The sequence below is a fragment of the Astatotilapia calliptera genome, chromosome 9 (assembly GCF_900246225.1).
Source record: "Astatotilapia calliptera chromosome 9, fAstCal1.2, whole genome shotgun sequence".
Lineage (NCBI taxonomy): Eukaryota > Metazoa > Chordata > Actinopteri > Cichliformes > Cichlidae > Astatotilapia > Astatotilapia calliptera.
In genome coordinates this window covers 28,213,063-28,234,589 of record NC_039310.1, presented here as the reverse complement: position 1 = coordinate 28,234,589, position 21,527 = coordinate 28,213,063, and the positions used below count along the sequence as shown (strand labels likewise).

The window sequence follows — 21,527 nt, the reverse complement described above, 5'->3', positions numbered from 1 at the left end:
TGACCCCCTATGAGCAAGCACTTTGGCGACAGTGGGAAGGAAAAACTCCCTTTTAACAGGAAGAAACCTCCAGCAGAACCAGGCTCAGGGAGGGGCGGCCATCTGCTGCGACCGGTTGGGGTGAGAGAAGGAAGACAGGATAAAAGACATGCTGTGGAAGAGAGACAGAGGTTAATAACAGATATGATTCAATGCAGAGAGGTCTGTTAATACATAGTGAGTGAGAAAGGTTACTGGAAAGGAAAAACTCAATGCATCATGGGAATCCCCCAGCACTCTACACCTATTGCAGCATAACTAAGGGAGGATTCAGGGTCACCTGGTCCAGCCCTAACTATATGCTTTAGCAAAAAGGAAAGTTTTAAGCCTAATCTTAAAAGTAGAGATAGTGTCTGTCTCCTGAATCCAAACTGGAAGCTGGTTCCACAGAAGAGGGGCCTGAAAACTGAAGGCTCTGCCTCCCATTCTACTTTTAAATACTCTAGGAACAACAAGTAGGCCTGCAGAGCGAGAGTGAAGTGCTCTAATAGGGTGATATGGTACTACAAGGTCATTAAGATAAGATGGGGCCTGATTATTTAAGACCTTGTATGTGAGGAGCAGGATTTTGAATTCAATTCTGGATTTAACAGGAAGCCAATGAAGGGAAGCCAAAACAGGAGAAATATGCTCTCTCTTTCTAGTCCCTGTCAGTACTCTTGCTGCAGCATTTTGGATTAGCTGAAGGCTTTTCAGTGAGTTTTTTGGACATCCTGATAATAATGAATTGCAGTAGTCCAGCCTGGAAGTAATAAATGCATGAACTAGTTTTTCAGCGTCTCTCTGAGACAGGATATTTCTAATTTGGAGGCCAAGGTAATGCCATCCAGAGTAAGAATCTGGTTAGATAACATATTTCTAAGCTTTTCAGGGCCGAGTACAATAACCTCAGTTTTATCTGAATTAAGAAGCAGAAAGTTAGCGGCCATCCAGGTCTTTATGTCTTTAAGACATTCCTGCAGTTTAACTAATTGGTGTGTGTTATCTGGCTTCATGGACAGATAGAGCTGGGTGTCATCTGCATAGCAGTGAAAATGTATGCTATGTCTTCTAATGATGCTGCCTAAGGGAAGCATGTATAATGTAAACAGAATTGGTCCTAGCACTGAACCCTGTGGAACACCATAATTAACCTCAGTGTGTGAAGAGGACTCTCCATTTACATGCACAAACTGGAGTCTATTAGATAGATATGATACAATCCACTGCAGTGCAGTACCTGTAATACCTACAGCATGTTCTAATCGCTCTAATAGGATATTATGGTCAACAGTATCGAACGCAGCACTAAGGTCTAGCAGGACAAGCACAGAGATGAGTCCACTGTCAGAGGCCATAAGAAGATCATTTGTAACCTTCACTAAAGCTGTTTCTGTGCTGTGATGAGCTCTGAAACCTGACTGAAACTCTTCAAATAAACCTCTGCAGATGATCAGTTAGCTGTTTGACAACTACTCTTTCAAGGATTTTTGATATGAAAGGAAGGTTGGAGATTGGCCTATAATTAGCTAAGACACCTTTTTGAGTAAAGTTGTGTCCTTGGGCAAGACGCTCCACCCGTTGCCTACTGGTGGTGGTCAGAGGGCTCGGGGGCGCCAGTGTTCGGCATCCTCGCCTCTGTCAGTGCGCCTAGGGTGGCTGTGGCTACAATGTAGCTTGCCATCACCAGTGTGTGAATGACTGAATGTAGTGTAAAGCGCTTTGGGGTCCATAGGGACTCAGTAAAGCACTTTACAAATACAGGTCATTTACCATTACCATATTTAACATGATTATAAACATGGTTGTTATTATGAGATATTTGTGTGAATGGGTGGATGACTGAGTGCGTAAAGCGCTTTGGGGTCCTTTGGGACTAGTAAAGCGCTATATAAATACAGACCATTTACCATTTTAAGTATATTAACGAGCCTTTAAGTATAAGTTAACCAGCTTATAGCATCATTAAACGTCCTTTCCTTCTTGTGTAGAATAAACACATATTTGATGAAGCATTGATCAGCGCTTTGGCATCCACCCTGTCCAAAGCAAAAACAGTGCCTTTGCAAGATGAATAAATCTCTCAGTATGAAAATAACAAGCGTTTTCATTGCTCTGACATCTGGAAGAAGAACTATATTTCAGGGTTGATTAAATACATAAATGATAATTGTGTTTTTAATTTTAATTTTTACACTTTATTAAGTCAAGTCAGTATTTTTAAAACTCACAATTAATATATAAAGTGCTACACAGAAAACAAGAAAAACAATCAATAAAATAAATAATTACAAGATAAATAAAAGCAAAATTATGATCCACGTAAAAACAATTCAGAAGAATAAACTGGGAACAAAGAAGGATGGAAAATTAAAAGTAAGTAATAGGATTCACAGAAAGACAAGTCCATTACATTGATGTATTGAACTTGCGGAGCTCTTTAGCTGTGCTGAACGACGGGTTATGGAAGAAAAAGGCCAATGACGTGTAGCCGGACATCAGTGACCCTCTGCATTTGTGCAAAAGATCATCAAAGACGACTTTTAACACTTGGTTTTACGACACCGCCCCCTGGTGTCAGTACGCAGGTTAAACGTGTAGAGGCTGGTCTGCTGAGCTCTGTGTAGCATCGGAGTGCTGCAGCTTGGTCTCAATTCTGCCTCAAGCTTTACTCTGGCAGTCACCCGTCTCTCACACTCTGCCTCTTCTGTTCCCAGTTGCTTCCCAAAAGCAAAAGGATCTCCTCCAGCTGCCGATGAACTCCACTGTCCTTGTTCTGTTCTGCTAAAGTCCAAACTAGTGTTTCCGTCCAAGCAGGTGGACTTGGGTTTAGTCCAACAGTGGGACAGGATCCTTTATCTGCGGGGAAGCGCCTGAATTATATTAATGACCTGCACATTAACAACCTGGCCAGTGAGCTGGTTAGTAAAGAAAACCAAAGAGTGAAGGGGCCAGAGCAAGATGATTAGCAGTGAATGGACTTTCAAAATAAGAGCAAGAGAACCAGCCTAAATTGGGTGCAGAGGGTTTTTCTTGCAGACAGATTTGAAAAATGTAAAAATACTAAAATGAATCACTCGGCTGGGACTGATGTAGCTGGCGAGCTGCCCGAGTGAGGTCTTTGTGTGGGAAACACTGAAGCGTCTCATAAGGGATTATACCTGTCTTACCTAATGCACAGATATCTTCGTAGCTTACCTGGTTGACTTCACCTCAGGCTTTCAGCCCACGCTCCCCAGCCTCCTGCCCATTTATCATTTATGATCAAATAATACATAAAAAACCAGAAGAGTTTTATTCCAAAGATATTAACATGAAGCCTCACCTCAATGTCTTTTTCTGTGTGTGTGTGCAGAGTGTGATGAACATGATGCACGTGATCAGCGTGCCCTACTCGCTGATGAAGGTCAACCCTCTGTCGTGGATCCAGAAAGTCTGCCAGTACAAAGGTCAGGCACACATACTGACACACACACACACACACACCTGTCACTCATCTTAGTCAAGTCCCTCCATTCACCTGCCTGTCAAATAGATTAAATGCTAATTTCACTCTTTTTCTCTGTATGCGCATCTCCTCCTGCAGCCAAGGTGGCCTGTGTGAAGTCCAGAGACATGCACTGGGCTCTGGTGGCCCACAAAGACCAGAAGGACATCAACCTGAGCTCGCTGCGCATGCTGCTGGTGGCCGACGGATCAAACCCCTGTAAGGTCGCGCTCAGCCTTCACAGCCGAGCTCTTTCACTAACGGGGGAGTTTAGCGAGGTGTATTCCAGATAGAGAATGTCAGGGAAATGAGAAAAAAGAAAACTCTCGGGATTTCAGGAAACTGGGTCACTTTACAGGAATAGAGCAGGATGTGTCCGACTGCGCATACTTGGTACATGAAAAGGTTTTCAGCCTAACATGAGACAAAAATACAACAGCTTGGAACCAGGAAGTGATGTTTTCACCATCCAGACTGATGGTTTGTATCTTTAAGTTCAGTAACTGTTTAACTGGTTTAGCAGTGACCACAGAAAACTGGTTTTTCTGCATTAAGCTGCAGTGACTTGAAACTTGCATCATGTTGCATCATGTTTGGCACGAGGCAGGATTTTCAGGTCATAACATTTATTCTGAGCAGGTGCTGTCTCATGGTGCCTTCAGGTGTGCTCTGACATTAGAGGATCAGCCCCAGGATATCTGGATCTGGTTGGTGATATTTATTTGAAAAAATCAAAAGAGTTTCTCCCAAAGTTTCTCATTTCAGTGTGATAAGCATTTATGAGACATGAAATTCAAACTTTTCTATCTCTGATGAAACCTTCCTGAAATTCCCCACAAATAATGTAGAAATTTGGAGACAAAACAAATCAAAGGAGAGGTGAAGCAGCGAGAGACACAAGTGTGTCGGTACACCTTTAATCTTAGCATATCATAAACACTCAGAAATCACACAGGTTTGTCTGTCAGTGACAAACATTTTCATTTGTAGTCAAGCACACAGATGGATGCACGATAACCACTGTGGACTGTTGAAAGCAGTAGTGATAGTTGAAGGGAAATGTTATGTTAACGACACAAAAAGGTGTTGATTTGTTTTTTCAGTTTATCTCTCTTCACAGTTATGAATACACACTTCATTTTTACCATTCATTTACCAAATAGATGCAAAACACACAGCTTTCTGGCAACATTACTGACTTTTAAATGCTCTGACATGGTGACACATGTTAGCCTGAGTGCGCTGGGATGAACTCATATTCCTGCCCTAAATAATTATTTCAGCTGATCCCTGCATACAGCTGCCCTCCAATGAGAAAATAAGAAACCCAAAAACAAAATATGAAACCAGCCGTGCGCTGTTACCTGTACTAATAAAATAGAAAGAAATGTCCAGCACCTGCCCAGAGACGTGGTCATAAAAAGGTGACTGGCCTGGAACATTTTAAAACTTCAGTACAAAAGGTCTTTTGAGTGTTTTTTAATCACATTCAGGGATCTGGTACATGTGATTAAAAGCCTTTCACATGACAGCTCTTTCAATTCTGCACGTGTCAGGAGTTTGTGGGAAAAGTGGCTCGACACCTGAACTGAAGCTGTCCTGACTCAGTTATTGTTTCTGTCTGTCAGGGTCCATCTCGTCCTGCGACGCCTTCCTCAACGTCTTTCAGACCAAAGGGCTGAGAACTGAAGTCATCTGTCCCTGCGCCAGCTCCCCCGAGGCCCTGACGGTGGCCATCAGGAGGTACGTAAACACAACCTCCACGTCACAGATTATGCAGAGATGTGCAGCAGTCTCACATGCATGCAGCCAAGTTTCATAGATTCACCTGAAGAAATGGGAATAAATGATGTGTTTAGGCAGCTAGTAGCAAAGTGCCTAAAGATTCAATTTAAAATTGCTATTTGTCTTTGATGTGTAGATACAACACTGGTTCATCATTTGAGGCGTCTGTTTTATGCTAGAACAATCCAAAGGTCGGTGTTTAGTGGAAAGAGAATGATGGGGCAGGAGGACTGCGACGAGAATGAGTGAAACAGCAGCTGCTGTCTAAAGAAACACGTGGAAGCTAAATTGAAATACACGAGCGGTTTGCACAGTAGTGTGCTGTACTGCAGTGTGGCGGTCTGTCAGTTTGGACAGATGCGAGCTGTGTCAGAGGATCACCTGTGTGTGTGTGTGTCGGGTTGTGTGTTCAGGCCGGTGGAGGACAGCAGCCAGCCTCCAGGTCGGGGCGTCCTGTCCATGCAGGGCCTGAGTTACGGCGTCGTCAGGGTCGACACGGAGGAGCGGCTGTCGGTGCTCACTGTTCAGGATGTGGGGACCGTCACACCCGGAGGTACATCGTTATGTGTGTGTGTGTGTGTGTGTGTTGTAAGAGGAAGTGTGGTTGAGCTGGTGTAACTGAGATTTATATCAGGAAAATTACAAATACAGACCTTTAGTGTCACAAATGTTGAATTTTAATCGTGGAAGCAAGAAGTCGGAGGTGGGATACGTTTAAACAGCAGTATAATGTATCTTGGAGAAGACAAGGGTTTTAAACAGTTTCCTAAAATGATTGCGAGCTTCACATATGCCTGACTTGGGTTTAGGGAATTTGTGTTTCTACAAAATAAAAGCGGGGATTGTAATCGAAATGTGCAATTCAAGCAAAAATGTGACTGAATGTTGACGTAAGGAGCCAGCAAACTTTTCAAACTTTTTTCTCCTTTCTAGTTTTCCATCTATTGTAATTGAAGTTCATTAAATCGTAAAATTAGTTTAAGACCCAGCTTCTCTTTTTCATCAGTGTCCGGTCTTTAACCCCTTTCTCTCTCCCTGCTCATGAACGAGCGAGTTAAGCGTTGTTCTGCTGTACATTATGGAAACTCAGGAGAGTTTTCAGTACGGCTGCAGAGCCTGTAATCTGTTCTAATGAGCCGAGTTTTCCCCTCCAGGGTGAAGCCCACACATAGTTTAACAAGGTAACACAGAACATTGAAAAGCATTTAGGGCCAAACATCATCCGTTCAGGTCTTAATGAAGAATCCACAGACACCAGTGGCATTATTTGTTTGTCCCGTTTTACAGCAGATGGATTAGAGTAAAAATCTTCTCACTGATTAGTTTTAGTGCAGATTAGTCTGCAATTAGAGTCGTGAATAAAAATGCAATCCACAGTTAAATGTGCTCATTGAGCTGCAAACTAAAAGATTTTAATGTTGATAATAAGCAGTTGCACTCAATAATAAAACTGTTTCATCTCATGGGTTAAAAGTAATTTTGGAGCTTTTCTTTAGTATTATGGGAATTTGATCACCTCTTACTGTGCTGCTTCACTCAGTTAGGAACCTTCCCAAGATAAAACTGATGCTCCAAAATAAAAGTTGGTCCTTTCCAGTCGGTCTGAGTGAGCACACAGGCAGCAACAGCCTCTGTGAAGTCGCTCTGCCCAGCGTTCACCACAGAGATTATACGTGCAGCACCACAAAGGAAACTAAACTAAGGAGCAAAATCTGTTTCCTTCAGCTTCTGTGGAATCTTGCATGCATTTCTCTTTGTAATGACTGAAATAAGAAGATGCTGAAGCACGGGGTAAAAAGTGTTTGCTGAGTCACTTCAAACTGATCTAGATGCAGCATTTTATAGTTGTGCTGTGTAACGTGATACTTATCGCTGTCCGCACAGCCAATCCTAGAATCAGAAAGCTCATGAGAGTGTGTCACAGGTACTGCTGTAGCTCCCTGGACTGAGCAGGCGACCAGTCTGCTGTAGGGCTAATGTAGAGGCTTGGCTTTGAACCCAGCCCAAGGCCATTTACTCTGTGCATTGCTGCTGGTGTTTCTCCAGCTTTCCTGCTCTCTCTCCACTAACATATTACAATTAAATCTAAGAAGCCCAAAATATTTCTTTAAAAAGGGACTACATTGTCACCAGTTCAGTTTTACACGGGTAACCTGGTTTTGCTGTGACACAGACGGGAGGGGACGTCATCTCGGGTTGGAACAACCTACTTTAAGCTCAGAGTTTAGCTTTGAGAAATGAGAGTCTCATAAACAGGTGCGTTTGGAGTGAATAATGTTCCTCCTCATGCCATAAATAACTTCTTTTTAAAACAAGCAGAGACATTTCAGGAGTGTTAACCGTGTGTGTGTCTCGTCCTCCCAGGCCTGGTGTGTGTAGTAAAGCCGGAAGGCGTGCCCCAGCTTTGTCAGACCGATGAGATCGGCGAGCTCTGCGTTTGCTCCATCGCCACCGGGACATCGTACTACGGCCTTACGGGCATGACCAAGAACACCTTTGAGGTGAGGCGAAGTGAAGACATGAACCCAAACACTAAAAGCCAAAATAAAAAAACACTGTAATGCTGTAATGTCCTCTGCAGGTTTACCCGGTGAGCTCCAGCGGGGGGTTGATCAGTGAGTACGCCTTCGTGCGGACTGGCCTGCTGGGCTTCATTGGCCCCGGCGGCCTCGTCTTCATCACAGGCAAGATGGACGGGCTCATCATGGTGAGCGGGCGGAGGCACAATGCCGATGACATCGTTGCCACTGCACTCGCAGTGGAGCCAATGAAATTCGTCTACAGGGGCAGGTGAGTGTGAAGTGGGTGGGGTTTGAGGGTCACAATAGACTGTATATAAAAGATGAACGTAGGTCCATCCCTCGCTTGTTGTTTCAAAACAACAAGATGGCCACAGTGCACACGCTCAGCTTCACAATTCAAACAGAAGGTGTCTTAGTGGCCATCTTTTACCTCCAGTCTGTGGTCGTCGCCATGAGTCATCATAACTCTCCATTAACTGGAACGGCTCCTGACAGCGATCAGAGGTTTCCAGCAGTTTGTGACCTTTCAGTTCTGCCACCAAAAGATGTTTTATGTGTATATAAAATGTTAATGACGGACAGTTCTGATTAATAACAGCAAATTTGGTTTTGGAAAAGAAACAAACCTGAAAACAGTTTAGCTCAATTTAGCTCCAGGTTTTAAAATGTTAAAACACAAAGACTAAAGTTTGCTGGACTTGAAAATGTAATATTGCAGTCACACATTTCTCAAATGTCACATGACTCGACCGCCAGCGAATCGGTTTTTATTTTATTATCTTTTTTATCATCGTTCCTATCGACAGAAGCTGAAAACCAGCGAGATGTCCGACATCGGTACGTTGGCTGATAAATGCTGATACGCTGATAAATGAGCAATGCCATCGCTCATAATAAATCTAATAAAGTAGAGCAATAGTGGATGAATCCAGAAACAGTAATAGAGTGAAGTTTAATTGTGTCCACGGCCACCGAGCAGGAAATTCATCTTTTACCTGACAGCCTCTGATGACGCTTCCCGGAGCTATTTAAAGTTTCTACTCAGGGAGGAAGCAGCTGCAGAAACAGTCTCAGGAAACATGAAGAAGAAAGGCTGAAAGTCCATCAGGTTTCATTATACCAGCATCCATGTTTGCCTTTAGTTTCTGCTTTTGGGCTTCATTACAGGAAAAACGAAGACGACAGAGAAGAAGAAAATATGTAAAGAGAGGAAATATGCAGTGAAACAAGGAAAGGAAGCAAAGGATTGAATAAGGATGCAGGAAATAAGGTGACAAGGGTAGAAAAGGTGATATGCAAAAAAGAAGGAGGAAATCAAGAAAAGGACATGTAGTGAAACAGGGAAGTAAGAAGGAGTCATGGAAACAATATTTAGACATTTAGAAATAAAGGAAATAAGGAAACAAAGATGTTTAAAAGTATATAAATAAGGATGAAATGAAGGAAATGAGGAAAAGGAAAAATAAGGAAAAAGCAAAGGGATGAAATGAAAAAACAAACCAAGGGAATGGAAACAAGCACAAGGAACAGAATGAGCAAATAAGGGTGATAAGGAAGCTAGTTATAAGGGCAGAAAGAAGGACACATGAAAAGCCAAGGAGAAATGAAACAGACGAAGGAAGGAAGGGAAATAAAGAAGAGCGACGAGGAGGAAGAGGTTATGAAACAAGGAAAGCAAATGAAGAAGGATCCATGGAAAAAAATGAAATTGACAAACAAAGGCGATAAGGAAAGAACGAAGACTTGGGAACCCACCTTCATCAAACTGTCCATCTGCAGCGACCTCTCAGAGTTTCTCAGTGACCACTGCTGCGCTCCTCGCAGTGTGACATCACACACTCGCAGTGTGAAAAAACTAAAGGAAACACATTTTTCATGTCTGGATCTAGATAATCCATCATAAGCTGTACTTTATTTATCCTTTGTGAAATAACTGTGTCACAAACAACAGGAACCGACCAGTCAGCCAATAAATAACAGAATGGAAAAAATAGATGATAAAACTCGTCAGAATAGCTTAATAAAATAAAACTGCTCTACTAGAAAGAGCTCAATAAATAGAACAAAATAAAAGACAAAGAAAGCAGCTTGATGGGTAAATCAAGCTGAATAGAATTAACACAGTGGAATAAAACATTATTCATGTAACAGAAAACAAACAGGTTGGTGTTGCTGTCTGTGCAGGATAGCTGTGTTCTCTGTGACGGTGCTGAGAGATGAGAGGATCGTGGTGGTGGCCGAGCAGAGACCGGACTCCACGGAGGAGGACAGCTTCCAGTGGATGAGCCGCGTACTGCAGGTGCTTTCCCTGCACGTTCAAATGTGATGCAATGCAGCCTTATTGCATTTAGATCAAGTCTTATTTGAAATGTCGTTTTCTTGCGGTTATGTTGGACACTGTGTAGGACACTTGGATCGTGTACTGTGTTTGGTGTGTCTTACTCCACTTAGATATGTGTGTATTGTGTTAGACTACTCTCAGCAAAGCGAGTTACCCCATGGGGACGTTAAATCCCATCTGCAGTCTGACCAAACTCCCTCATGACTCTCAGGCCATAGACAGCATCCACGGGGTGGGCGTCTTCTGTCTGGCTCTGGTGCCGGCCAACACCCTTCCCAAGACTCCTCTGGGCGGCATCCACCTGTCGGAGATCAAGCAGCTGTACCTGGAGGGGGGGCTTCACCCCTGCAATGTCCTGATGTGCCCCCACACCTGTGTCACCAACCTGCCCAAACCGCGGCAGAAACAGCCAGGTGGGTGAGGGTCTGCTCAGGGTCTTTAGGTGGTAACCTTGTGGGTAGTTGTAGTTGTTGATGTGCTGATTGTGTCTGTGTGTGGCAGAGATCGGTCCCGCCTCTGTGATGGTGGGAAATCTGGTGTCAGGGAAGAGAATCGCTCAGGCCAGTGGCAGAGACCTGGGACAGACTGATGATAACGACCAGGTGAGGCAAACAGCTGCGTAACAAAGTCTCAGCTCAAGAAATAACATCACAACTCCGTTTAAACCAAGCTCTGCCCAAAAAAAGGTAACTTTATGTTGAAAAGCCGAGAAGATCATTGAGTAAGCGACAAGTTGACTGACAGGAAGAGTAATCTGCTACACTTCTGATAAACTATTAATAATTCAGTCAAGCAAAATCATCAAATCTCTTTGACTCCATCGTCTAGAACATTTTTCATCTCTTCTATGTTTGACATCAAACAGAATATTTTGTATGAAAAGTCGTGTCAAGACTTCACCTTCACTTATGACTCAGTAAACTCTGATGGAAGTTGTTCAGTCCTCCATAAATATTTGCCAAACTAATCGTCTGCATAGTCGAATAACCACAAACACACAGACACTTGGACTCGTGCACGCTTTGTCAGGTACACACAGCTTCTGGGCTGGAGCCTCTTTTGTCTTCACAGATGCTTCATGCTTACATTAAACAAGGTGCTGCAATCCTGCTGGATCAGCAAAGATCAGAAGATGGGTACACTGCCCATGTCATAATAGCATGAGCGTGGTCAGCAACAATACTCTGGTAGGCTGTGATGTTTAACTGATACTCAGTTGATACTAAGAGTCCCAAAGTGTGCAAAGAAAATATCCCCCACAACATTACACCAAACCAAACAAGCCAGGATGGATGCCTTTGTGTTTTTGTACCACATTCATCAGACTCAGACCGGAAACATTTGTCCAGTCTTCTGTTGCCACTTTTGGTGACTGAGTATGAGCTGCAGGGGCACCCAGTGTGGTCCTTTGTTGCTGCAGCTCATTTTCAGAGATGCTCTTCTGCAGACATTGGCTGTGACGATGGGTTATCTGAGTTAGTGTTGCCTTCCTGTCAGCTGCAAGGCAACATGGCATTTTCACAAAGAAACCTGCCACTCACTGGATATTCTCTCTCTTTCGGCTCATTCTCTCTAAACCCAAGAGAGGGATGTGGAAAAATCCCAGCAGATCAGCTGCTTCTGAAATACTCAGATAAGACACTTAAAAACCTTTCTTCCTCCGTGATGCTCAGTTTGAACTTCAGCAGGTCGTCGTTTTTGTGACTCCTCTATACTCTGTATCCTCCCTCTCATGGGTGAATACGGTGGTACGAGGTTTTGGAAGCTGATAAAAACACATTTTAAAAAATCTATTATACAGTACTTTTAGGTAATTAAAATGTTGCTTAAAGTTTTAATCTTGCTGAAACAAGAAGTTGCTCCTCTTTACTTTAATAGAAATATTTTGATGTCTTGTTTTTAGGAAATCTGCTGAAATGTTAATGAGCAGCTACAGAACTGGGAGAAGTTGCAAATTTGACATTTTATGAAAACAACACATCTAGAAAAAACTGTTTTTATGAAAAGGACAAATTGATTTATGAACATAAACTGACAATTAACTTTCTGAACAGGCCGCCTACTTTTTCAACTGCCTGATGGAGCCAGATTTTCAGCATCATTCAAGTCAGTCAGTCTGCATCATTTAACTGCCTGTAAATATAATCTTTAGAGGCAGTTTTTTGTTTTTTTCACCTGCTTTGAAATTTCACCGCCTGTGATATTGATTAAACTGCTTTAATGTGCCGGACAGAAGGCAGAGACTCAGCAGTAAAAAGCAGTAAGTGGTGAGTAAGCACACGTTGACATGGAGTTCCTCGATGCTAAAAACTTTTTGTACATGCGCTGCACTCCCTCTGTGCTATCAGCTCTGTTTCACTTCAATGTCTCTTGTCTGCTTTGCAGTTTTATCTCAAAATGCTGATGTTGCAATAATTGAAATGATGGGAGAAATGTATCATTTTATTCTCCTTGTAAACGTGTTTGATGCACCTCTGCTGTTTTTTGAATTACATCAGCAACTTGAACTATTTACAGAAATCAGATCACACACACACACACAGATTAAGCTGTCAAAGTGTGTGTAAAACAAGTGTTTATTTCTGTTTTGCAGTTTCTGTTCCTGTCCGAGGTTTTGCAGTGGCGAGCTCAGACCACACCGGACCACATCCTCTACACCCTGCTCAGCTCTCGGGTACCAGCACACTCGCGCACAACTGACCACCGTAAAAAATTGTACATTTTGAACCGTATAACCTGCTGCTGGTGAACTGTAGGTGAAAGATCTGTAGATCAGTCATCACGTCTCTGTGATGTTAAGATGCTGAATTCAAGGAGAATAAAAGTGGATTATAATCGATACCAAAACGGATCTTTATCCATGGAATCAGTGGCTTAAAATCAGGAATTTCAGGCTTCATTATCATGGTTAATTTAAGTAAATAAATAAAAACAGGTTAACGATGATTATGAGCTAATTCAAGCAAGTAGAAAACTGAACAATAACAAGATGAACTGCAGTTTTTGTCCTTTGAGTGTGGCAGGTTGCTTCTTGATGGCTCACACCGTTCCCCCCTCTCACCTCCCGCAGGGGGCAGTGTCCAGCTCTCTCACCTGTCTGCAGCTGCATAAGAGGGCGGAGCGAGTGGCAGCTCTGCTGATGGAGAGAGGCGGTCTGCAGGAAGGAGATCATGTCGCTCTGGTGTACCCGCCAGGTGAGAGACGATGCAGATGTTCAATGTACTTTTCAGGTGACAGCACCTGGACACTGCAAGCATCGTTCACACCTGTGTGTCTGCTTCTTCTGCAGGTATAGACCTGATCGCAGCCTTTTACGGCTGCCTGTACGCCGGCTGTGTTCCCATCACAGTGCGACCGCCTCACCCTCAGAACATCTCCACCACCCTGCCCACTGTTAAGATGATTGTCGAGGTCAGACTCTTAATTTGTCTGTTAAACCGATGCGGTTTCTCTTTCAGTCAGACCTCCAAGGTTCAAGCTCTCGCTCCCAGCTAATTCCAGACTCGTATGGCTCTGGCTGACTTCTGATCTCCTCTGGGGAAAAAAGGGAGCTTAATTTCTTCTTCTGTCTTTCTCTTTCTAATTGTGCAGGTGAGTCACTCGGTGTGTGTGATGACCACCGCCGTCATCTGTAAGCTGCTGCGCTCCAAAGAGGCCATGGCCACGGTGGACATCAGGAACTGGCCCCCAGTGCTGGACACCGGTACAGCGTTTCATTCATATCCGCACTGGGAAATCACGCTACTTTAATTTAACATAAATGCAGGTCGTGCACAGCCGCCTCACAATGCAGTCTGAGTAGTTCTGGTTGCAGATATAAACCTAAAGAATGCACATTAAATGAAATCCTCTGCTGTGATGAAACCTGCCTTTACAGCTCCATCACTCTGTGATTTATCAGAAAATAAAAACTCGCTGTAGCTGCAAGTCTGTTATCAGTTTATTGAATTGATGCGTGTGGAAGTGTCTTTTCCACACCCCTCAGTCCATATCGCCGCTAGTGTTTGGTCTGCTGTCAGCACGGGTCTGAATCGAATTAACTGAATTACAATTTTGGCTTCCAATTATTATTAAAACAAAAATAATTCTGTTTCTTTATGTGCGTGTTATAAATCACAGACACTCTTTCCCTTTGTTTTTGCCCTTCAAGAAAAATCTCCAAATCGCTCTACTGAGTTCAGCTGAGCCAAGATGACTAAAAGCAAAGAATAAGATCTAGATCACCCTTTAAATAGAACAACTGGAACACTTAATGTTTTCTTCAGTGAACCCACTAAAGAAATTGGTTATCTGCACCTGCTGTGGTTTTGGGATCACTTAGGGTTCACTTTCATGTGACAGTTGGCCGCCTGTTTCAGCTCCCTGTCCTTCGTCCTGTGGTTGCCATCCAAATCTCCGGCTGCTTAAACTCACCCCAGAGAACCAAACCTTTCACAGCCTGCAGTCTGGAGGTGCAACTGCCTATTAATGAGTGCACAGACCGGACAGGCTTCATCTAGGCAGGTCAAAATTTCAAGACAGGTGCGGACCAGATTAAATGTGAGAGCCTTGAGTTTAGTGCACGCTGTAGAGATTTTCTTACCAGCAACAAATCTCCAGCTAGTCAGAAACTGGTCAGATGAGAACATGTGAACTGTGCATGGATGATCATTTAAATATGAAGTTTGTAGGTTTGTGAAAAATATCAGAGGGACCAACATATTCCCTGTGACTGCAAAACAGAGATACATATTCAGATGAATATTCAGATACATGCTCTTCTCACACACATACACCCGGTGGGTGAGTGCCACTGATTATAAAGGAATATCTCACCCAGCGTAACGCCGATACTCAGTGATGTAGGACAGGGATCTATCAGGCTGCAGTTGCACACACAGAGCTTGTTAGCACTGTTCGTTGTTGGTTCTGTCTTCCCTTGGGATTTGTTAACAGTGAGAGAAACACAGAGTATCACCATGCTTGTGCTTTAAAGCGGTCTCTTCTTATATGTGAGACATCAGTCATGTTGCTGTGATTCTGCTGCAGCAGAGTATTTGAGGCCCTTTTCTCTCTGGGTTCAGCTGGAGGTCAGTGTTTGAAATGAGACTGTGCTCTTGAGTGCAATGAAATAAATATATATGTGTGTGTGTTTGTGTGTGTGTGTGTGCATGCTGCAGATGACCTGCCAAAGAAGAAGCCTCCAGCTCTCTATAAGCCCACCAACCCAGACGGCCTGGCCTATCTGGACTTCAGCGTGTCGACGACCGGCATGCTGGCCGGAGTTCAGGTCAGCTCAGCCCTAATCCTCACCAAACCACTGCCGCCTGGTCCCACTCCCCTCCTCTTCCTCCTCCTCCAGTCATTACTTTTCTTATTCCAGAGGGAAATTCAGCCATCAGAGCAGCAGCAAAATGAGTAAACAGAAAGCAGAATGAAAGCACATTTGGCCCACAGTTGAAGGGCTTAGTCCAAACACACAAACCGCTTCTTCCAACTAAGATGTCGCTCGCTTTTCAAAGATTCATTTACCGGGGGGAAAAATGTGAAATGTTTTACTTTAAATTTAAATTCATTGTGAACCTTCCTATCTTGCTCCTTGTTTGTCTTTTTGTGTGTTTCGTGTGTCTCTCTCCCTCCCCTCTCGTCTCCTCTCTGCTCCAGATGTCCCATAATGCAGTTGCAGCCTTCTGTCGGTCAGTGAAGCTGCAGTGTGAGCTGTACCCGTCCAGAGAAGTTGCCATCTGTCTGGATCCTTACTGCGGACTCGGCTTCGTCCTCTGGTGTCTCTGCAGGTTGGTGCAGCTCCTAAATGCATCTCCACCCACTTACAAACCATTAAATATGCATTTTACACTCTTTGAGGATCCTCCAGTCATTTCATTTTGCACTTCTTTACGTTAAAGAATGGATGGTCCAAATCAAAGCAGCACAGATATGAGCTTGTACTGTATGTAGCTGCAGTAACTTAGTATCCCACTTAAGACAATGTGTATTATTCAATCAGATTCAACATAGCTCATCAAGCAGCTCAGAGCAGATAAGGAGGACAGGAACTGGCAGGAATGGCACAGAAAATTTTTAGTCCCTATTCAAGCTAAGCACTCTGAAACACTCCCGCCGTGGTTTGAAGGATGGAACAAAACTATGTCCGAGGTGCAAAATCAAAGGCACACCCACTGTACTCCCAAAGTAACTCCCAGGTTTCCAGAAAAGTAAATAAAAGCAGATGTTTTGTGAATCATTAAAGCCCTACATCTGTTTTAAGGATTAATACTCTTATTTACCCTCTCAGGCTCAAATTGAGTTTTTGTTGCTAATGCACAACCGAGTCCTGCAGTGGTACTTCTGAGTAAAAACAACTCATAAAATATGTACGTGGGGTAATCAGGTTGTTAGTTTTTAACTGTTGCAAATCAGCAACACCTGCCTCGAGAGGGTTAATATATATTTATGTATTTAAGTTCATTTTAAAATGCTTTACTTCTGTTTCATGACTTCATCTTTCTTTGTTTTTTTCATTTAATAATGTGTGCAGTGGGTTTCAAACCTGAGCTGCATGCACCACGAGTACTGCAGCACGCTGCTAAAAACAAGCTTGCATGTTGTTATTTTGAACACCCTCCTGTTAAATGGGGGGGAAGGAAAACCTTAAGTTGAACAATGCTTAAAAACTGCTTCACTATATGGATGTAACATGACACAGGCTGGGAACTACAGATTGGAGCCCCCCCCCTTTCTTTTACTCTTGCATTATATTGCATGAACCTGTGGATGCAGTGACTCATTGTGTTTGCTGACAACACTTAGTGGCAATTTAAGAAATTCATAAATAAATATAACTTTTTTATGTTGAACATTTAAAATATACTAAAGTATTTGAGCATTTCCTGCCCAGATAACCTGAATCCACGTCCTGGAAGAGTTGGGTCGAGTTGTAAATAATAAATTGTCTTACTCTTTGAGTGTAAGACAATTTAAGTGTTTATTGATGTATTTTCAGTAAAAGGGGGGAAAATTAGCTTTTTAACATGGAAGGTTTGGTTATACTCATCCCTACCTCACCCTCTTAAAATACAAGAACAGTGATTTATACTTATTGATAATAATAATAAGTAATATTAATGTTTAAAGGTCTCCGTCTGAAACTCGACAGTCTTTAAATCGTTAAATCTTGGCTCCAGCCTGCAGGTCTGCTTACTTTCAAATCTTCTTCTCATAAATACTCAACTCGTCTGGAGCCGATATCTGCTGCTAAATGTCTTCGGAATAAAACAAATCATCCTCGGCTTGAGGATTTCACGTCGTCCTCGCTGACAGTAGCTCACATTTACATCAGATTGTTACACAACCCTGTGGTGCTGGTTGGCCGGTTTCTCAGGACAATAAATCATAGTCTTAGCAAGTGTGACTGGTTATAGAGTGAGTGAATGTTAGTTTTACTGTCCAAACCAGTGCAGTACATAACCAGATCATCAACACTCGTCAGTCTCCTGATGTTGTTAGTGCTTGTAAGCATGTCGTCCATTTTTAAATTTGTGTTATTGTTCTGAGTCGGCACATGCAGATCCCCGACACACACACTGAAAAGCCTTTGTGTTGTCTGCAGCGTGTATTCTGGCCACCAGTCCATCCTGATCCCGCCGGTGGAGCTGGAGTCCAACCCAGCGCTGTGGCTGCTGGCCGTCAGCCAGCTGAGGGTGCGAGACACCTTCTGCTCCTACAGCGTCATGGAGCTCTGCACCAAAGGACTCGGCCTGCAGACCGAGGCGCTCAAGGTCAGCACAACAGTTCTGTCTGTTTACATATTTAAGTCCATTTTCAAATATGGGAGGTTTTGCAGAAGGCTGCAGATGCAGAAGAGCGGGCTGCAAACAGTCCTTCAACAGTAGAGACAGAAATCCCTGATATAAAATATCAATACAAAAATGAACTTTTTGTTCTGATGACATTTGCAGCTTCTGATAAACATCATGTGTCCAGCCTCCAGTTTGCTCCTGTGATTAACTGTAGGACAGAGTCTGATGGCTGTGCAGCCTGGTCGAGGCCATCGACTGAAAAAAAACATTCTATCGACATGTTTTTCTTCATCTAGATGTGATATCTTCAATGTTTTTATTACTTTGTGTGCAAAAGAGAAGCTCTGTCATGCCCTGGTTTTTGTTTTGTTGGATTAGAGTTCAGGCTTCAAGTGTTTGAAGAGTTCATTTCTGTGTGACGAGCTTCAGTTTCCAGCCTGTGTTTTGGTTCTTGTGGTAGTTCAAGTTCCTGCTTGTTTTTCCCTCTCTCTCATCTTTATGCCTCTGTCCCCATGTCTGCTGTGTGTCTTCTTGTTTCCATGTTTACTGTGTTTTCCTTTGGATTGTTTCCTCTACTCGTGATAGGTGGGAGTGTTCATGTCTGTATCACTTTCCTTTGGTTACTTCCTTTACTTTTTACTTTTGTTTTCTTTCACGTCCTGTGTTAGTTTTGCTTCCTGTCTCCCTCTGAATGTCCTGATTGTCCTGTTACCCTCGTGTTGGTCCTTCCCTAATCAGCCCTCCCTGTCTATGAATAGTCCTGTCTCCCCCTTGAGCCTCGATTATACTCTGCTGCAGACACAGACAGCTGGAGACACGACAGTCGCGCAGTCATTCCTGTTGTACTTCTTTAATATTCACCTGCTGGACACATGCAGGTGGTGCATTGTAGTGTAGTCTCTGTAACAGCATCTGCTATGCTCCAAACATTTATTTATTTGTTTCTTTACTTTCTGACCTCTATTGTTTTGGATTCTCTGTTAAGAGATGTTAGCAGTATTTGGATCCTCACCCTTACAATCCACACATCCTGACATAAGAACAATGGACAGCACTCGTATACATCACACAGTGAAAGAAAAAGCCAGACTCACTGTAAATGTTTCATGCAGCTTGCCTGCCTCGTCCACAGTGCTGCAGGCACTGTGAAGTTCTTGTTGAGTAGAGTAACTACTCCGAGCCTGCAGGTGGATCTGCTTGGAGGAGTCAAAAGTAAAAAATGAAGACTAAGAAAACACAGCTTGCTTGGTTTTAACAGGAACCATGAAAATAGAAATATGACCGTCGGTATTTACTGAGCTTCCCTAAAAAATCGTATTTGTTTTTAATACTTGTGGCTTATAGCAAGACAGGTTCAAACCTCTAAGCTGGCCTGTGTGGAGTTGAATGTGCTGCGTGGGTTCCCTCTGGCTACTCTGGCTTCCTCCCACAGTTCAAAGACATACATGTTAGGTTAGTTGAGTCCATACTGGCCAGAGGTGCGAACGCAGAGTAGTTAAAGCACCTTAGAGAAGATAATAAAGTGCTGTGTGAAAAGGTGAGTGTGGGTTGGAGTGTAAATTGCTTTGAGTGGTCGATCCCCTACAGTTCAAAGCCTGCTCTGTAAAACATGGCCTTCTAATAGATATATATGTTTTTCTTTGGTCCATACAGATGTCAGGACCGTGTTTTTCCCAAAGTTAGACTCAGTCAGTGAGAACATGTACAAATATGTTATCTTGCAAAAGAAGGCACACCAACCAAGTTCCTCTAGTTGTTGCTCTGTTTATCAGCCTCTGTGAGTTTGTTGTGTCAGCATGTAAACAAGCTCCCCACCTGCTGCGAGTACTGGTTAATGTGGATCTTGACGTTTTACCAAATCTCCAGAGCAGAACTGTTGTCTTGTGCTCTCAAAGATGTTTGAGTTGTCTGAATGTGGTCACAGTGGCTAAACCTTCAAAATAAGACGACGGAACAGTAAAGTGACACAGCTGATAAACCCACAGCCTCCATGTGAGTGAGCAGCTCCACCAAGTCTGACACTGCTTAGCTCACTTCCCTCACGCTCTCCTCTGCTCAGCGGTAATAAACTCTGTCTCCATCTGCTCAGCCCGAGGACACATCTGAAAGCTGGAGTTACAGACACCGACGCCTCTGATTGGTCACGGATAGAAGCCACAGAGTTAATTTTAGTGACTATCTGTCTTTAAGTTTCCATGGAGACTGAGCGTTAAACGCTGAGAGAAAAGCAGAAACAAAGCACTTTTTTCTTGTCTCCTTTACAGCTACAGATGAAGCAAACTTTATACTTTTGTACTTTTTTATTTTTAGTCACAGTTTTTCTTTTTTATGTAACACCTACACAAGAAGGGATTTGAGCGTCGTATTATTCTGGTGAACTAAGTAGGTTAAAGAGGCAGAAAGTCAGAAGAAAAACTTTATATTTGAAAGGGTTTTTCTCTCATTCCAGCAGTCCACAGCTGGACTCTCTGGGATTAGATATAATTTTCCTTTCGTCTCTTTCGCAGGCTCGGGGTCTGGATCTGTCCCGGGTTCGAGCCTGTGTAGTGGTGGCAGAGGAGAGGCCCAGGATGGCGCTCACACTCTCTTTCTCTAAGCTCTTCAAAGACCTCGGCCTTCACCCGCGCTCTGTCAGCACAGCCTTCGGCTGCAGAGTCAACCTGGCCATTTGCCTGCAGGTAAAAAGCAAACCAGCTGCTCCTGCAGACTATTCTGTACGTGCAGTTATCACAAAAACTTGGTAGAGTTCAGATGGAGCTTTGCACTCAACGGTTTTATCCTTCTAAGTATTCTGCAGCTTAAATTCTTTGAATTTTTATCAGTGGGTTAGGGATGTTCCTGCTCACTGATTTCTAGTCCCTAAGTAGGAAAACTTGGACAAGGTTAAACTTTGTCTAAAGAAATACTTGAAACTGTTATTCAGATGGTTTGACAATAAAAATTATATTTTCTAAGCCACTGAAAGCTGTTACATTGCACATACGCAGTGTCAGGTTAGATTACCAAATGCACCGAGGATGAGCAATGCACACAAGTGGCCGTATTTCTGATTTGCATGGAAATCGTGCAGATTTATTATCCCCAAAGTCGGTCTGTCTTAAGGTGGAGCCGAGGTTTATACAGACAGTGGTTAATGGATATCAATTGTAAGACTTCCTCCTACGTGCACTGGTAATTGCTTATCAAGAGATCTTCAGACAGACTACCTTATAGTAAGAAATCATAAAACAAAAGCCCAATCATGACAAACTTACTTTGTGAAAGTCGCCAGGAAGTCGTCCAAACTAGCGCTCCCATCGTCATTGTTTGGGAGCTTTCCTCATGATATCCTTGCATGTGAAAGCAAAATTAAATTGAAAACTTGTAATAATAAATCAGTAGATTTAACCCAGTTAGTGACCTAATCTTCCTCATCTTTAGAGTTTCCTTTTGAAATTTCCTGGATTTGCTTCCTCTGTATATTCGCATAAAGGAATCTGTTTGTACCTCCTTTCCTGTGCCTCCCCCTCCCTCCTCTTGTGTCGGCACCGAACCCTTTGTTTTGGCACCACAGTGGCTCATGTGTAGTGCTGTTGTCTGACCCAGGAGGCTCCTGG

At 43.1% G+C, this 21,527-nt stretch overlaps 1 protein-coding gene across 3 annotated transcripts in view; it reads left to right on the top strand.

Annotated features, from left to right (window-relative positions):
- The window catches only part of LOC113029442 (disco-interacting protein 2 homolog C-like), a 74,720-nt gene that overhangs the window by 42,669 nt on the left and 10,524 nt on the right, over window positions 1–21,527 (top strand). For all 3 annotated transcript variants that reach the window (XM_026180298.1, XM_026180296.1, XM_026180299.1), the window contains 17 exons: window positions 3,374–3,467; window positions 3,605–3,724; window positions 5,134–5,248; window positions 5,704–5,843; window positions 7,655–7,791; window positions 7,872–8,080; window positions 9,997–10,111; window positions 10,365–10,566; window positions 10,655–10,755; window positions 12,747–12,827; window positions 13,224–13,347; window positions 13,443–13,564; window positions 13,745–13,856; window positions 15,313–15,422; window positions 15,797–15,927; window positions 17,742–17,910; window positions 20,439–20,609. In XM_026180298.1, coding sequence (XP_026036083.1) covers window positions 3,374–3,467; window positions 3,605–3,724; window positions 5,134–5,248; window positions 5,704–5,843; window positions 7,655–7,791; window positions 7,872–8,080; window positions 9,997–10,111; window positions 10,365–10,566; window positions 10,655–10,755; window positions 12,747–12,827; window positions 13,224–13,347; window positions 13,443–13,564; window positions 13,745–13,856; window positions 15,313–15,422; window positions 15,797–15,927; window positions 17,742–17,910; window positions 20,439–20,609 — 2,253 coding nt within the window. The remainder of the gene's footprint in view (window positions 1–3,373; window positions 3,468–3,604; window positions 3,725–5,133; window positions 5,249–5,703; window positions 5,844–7,654; window positions 7,792–7,871; window positions 8,081–9,996; window positions 10,112–10,364; window positions 10,567–10,654; window positions 10,756–12,746; window positions 12,828–13,223; window positions 13,348–13,442; window positions 13,565–13,744; window positions 13,857–15,312; window positions 15,423–15,796; window positions 15,928–17,741; window positions 17,911–20,438; window positions 20,610–21,527) is intronic.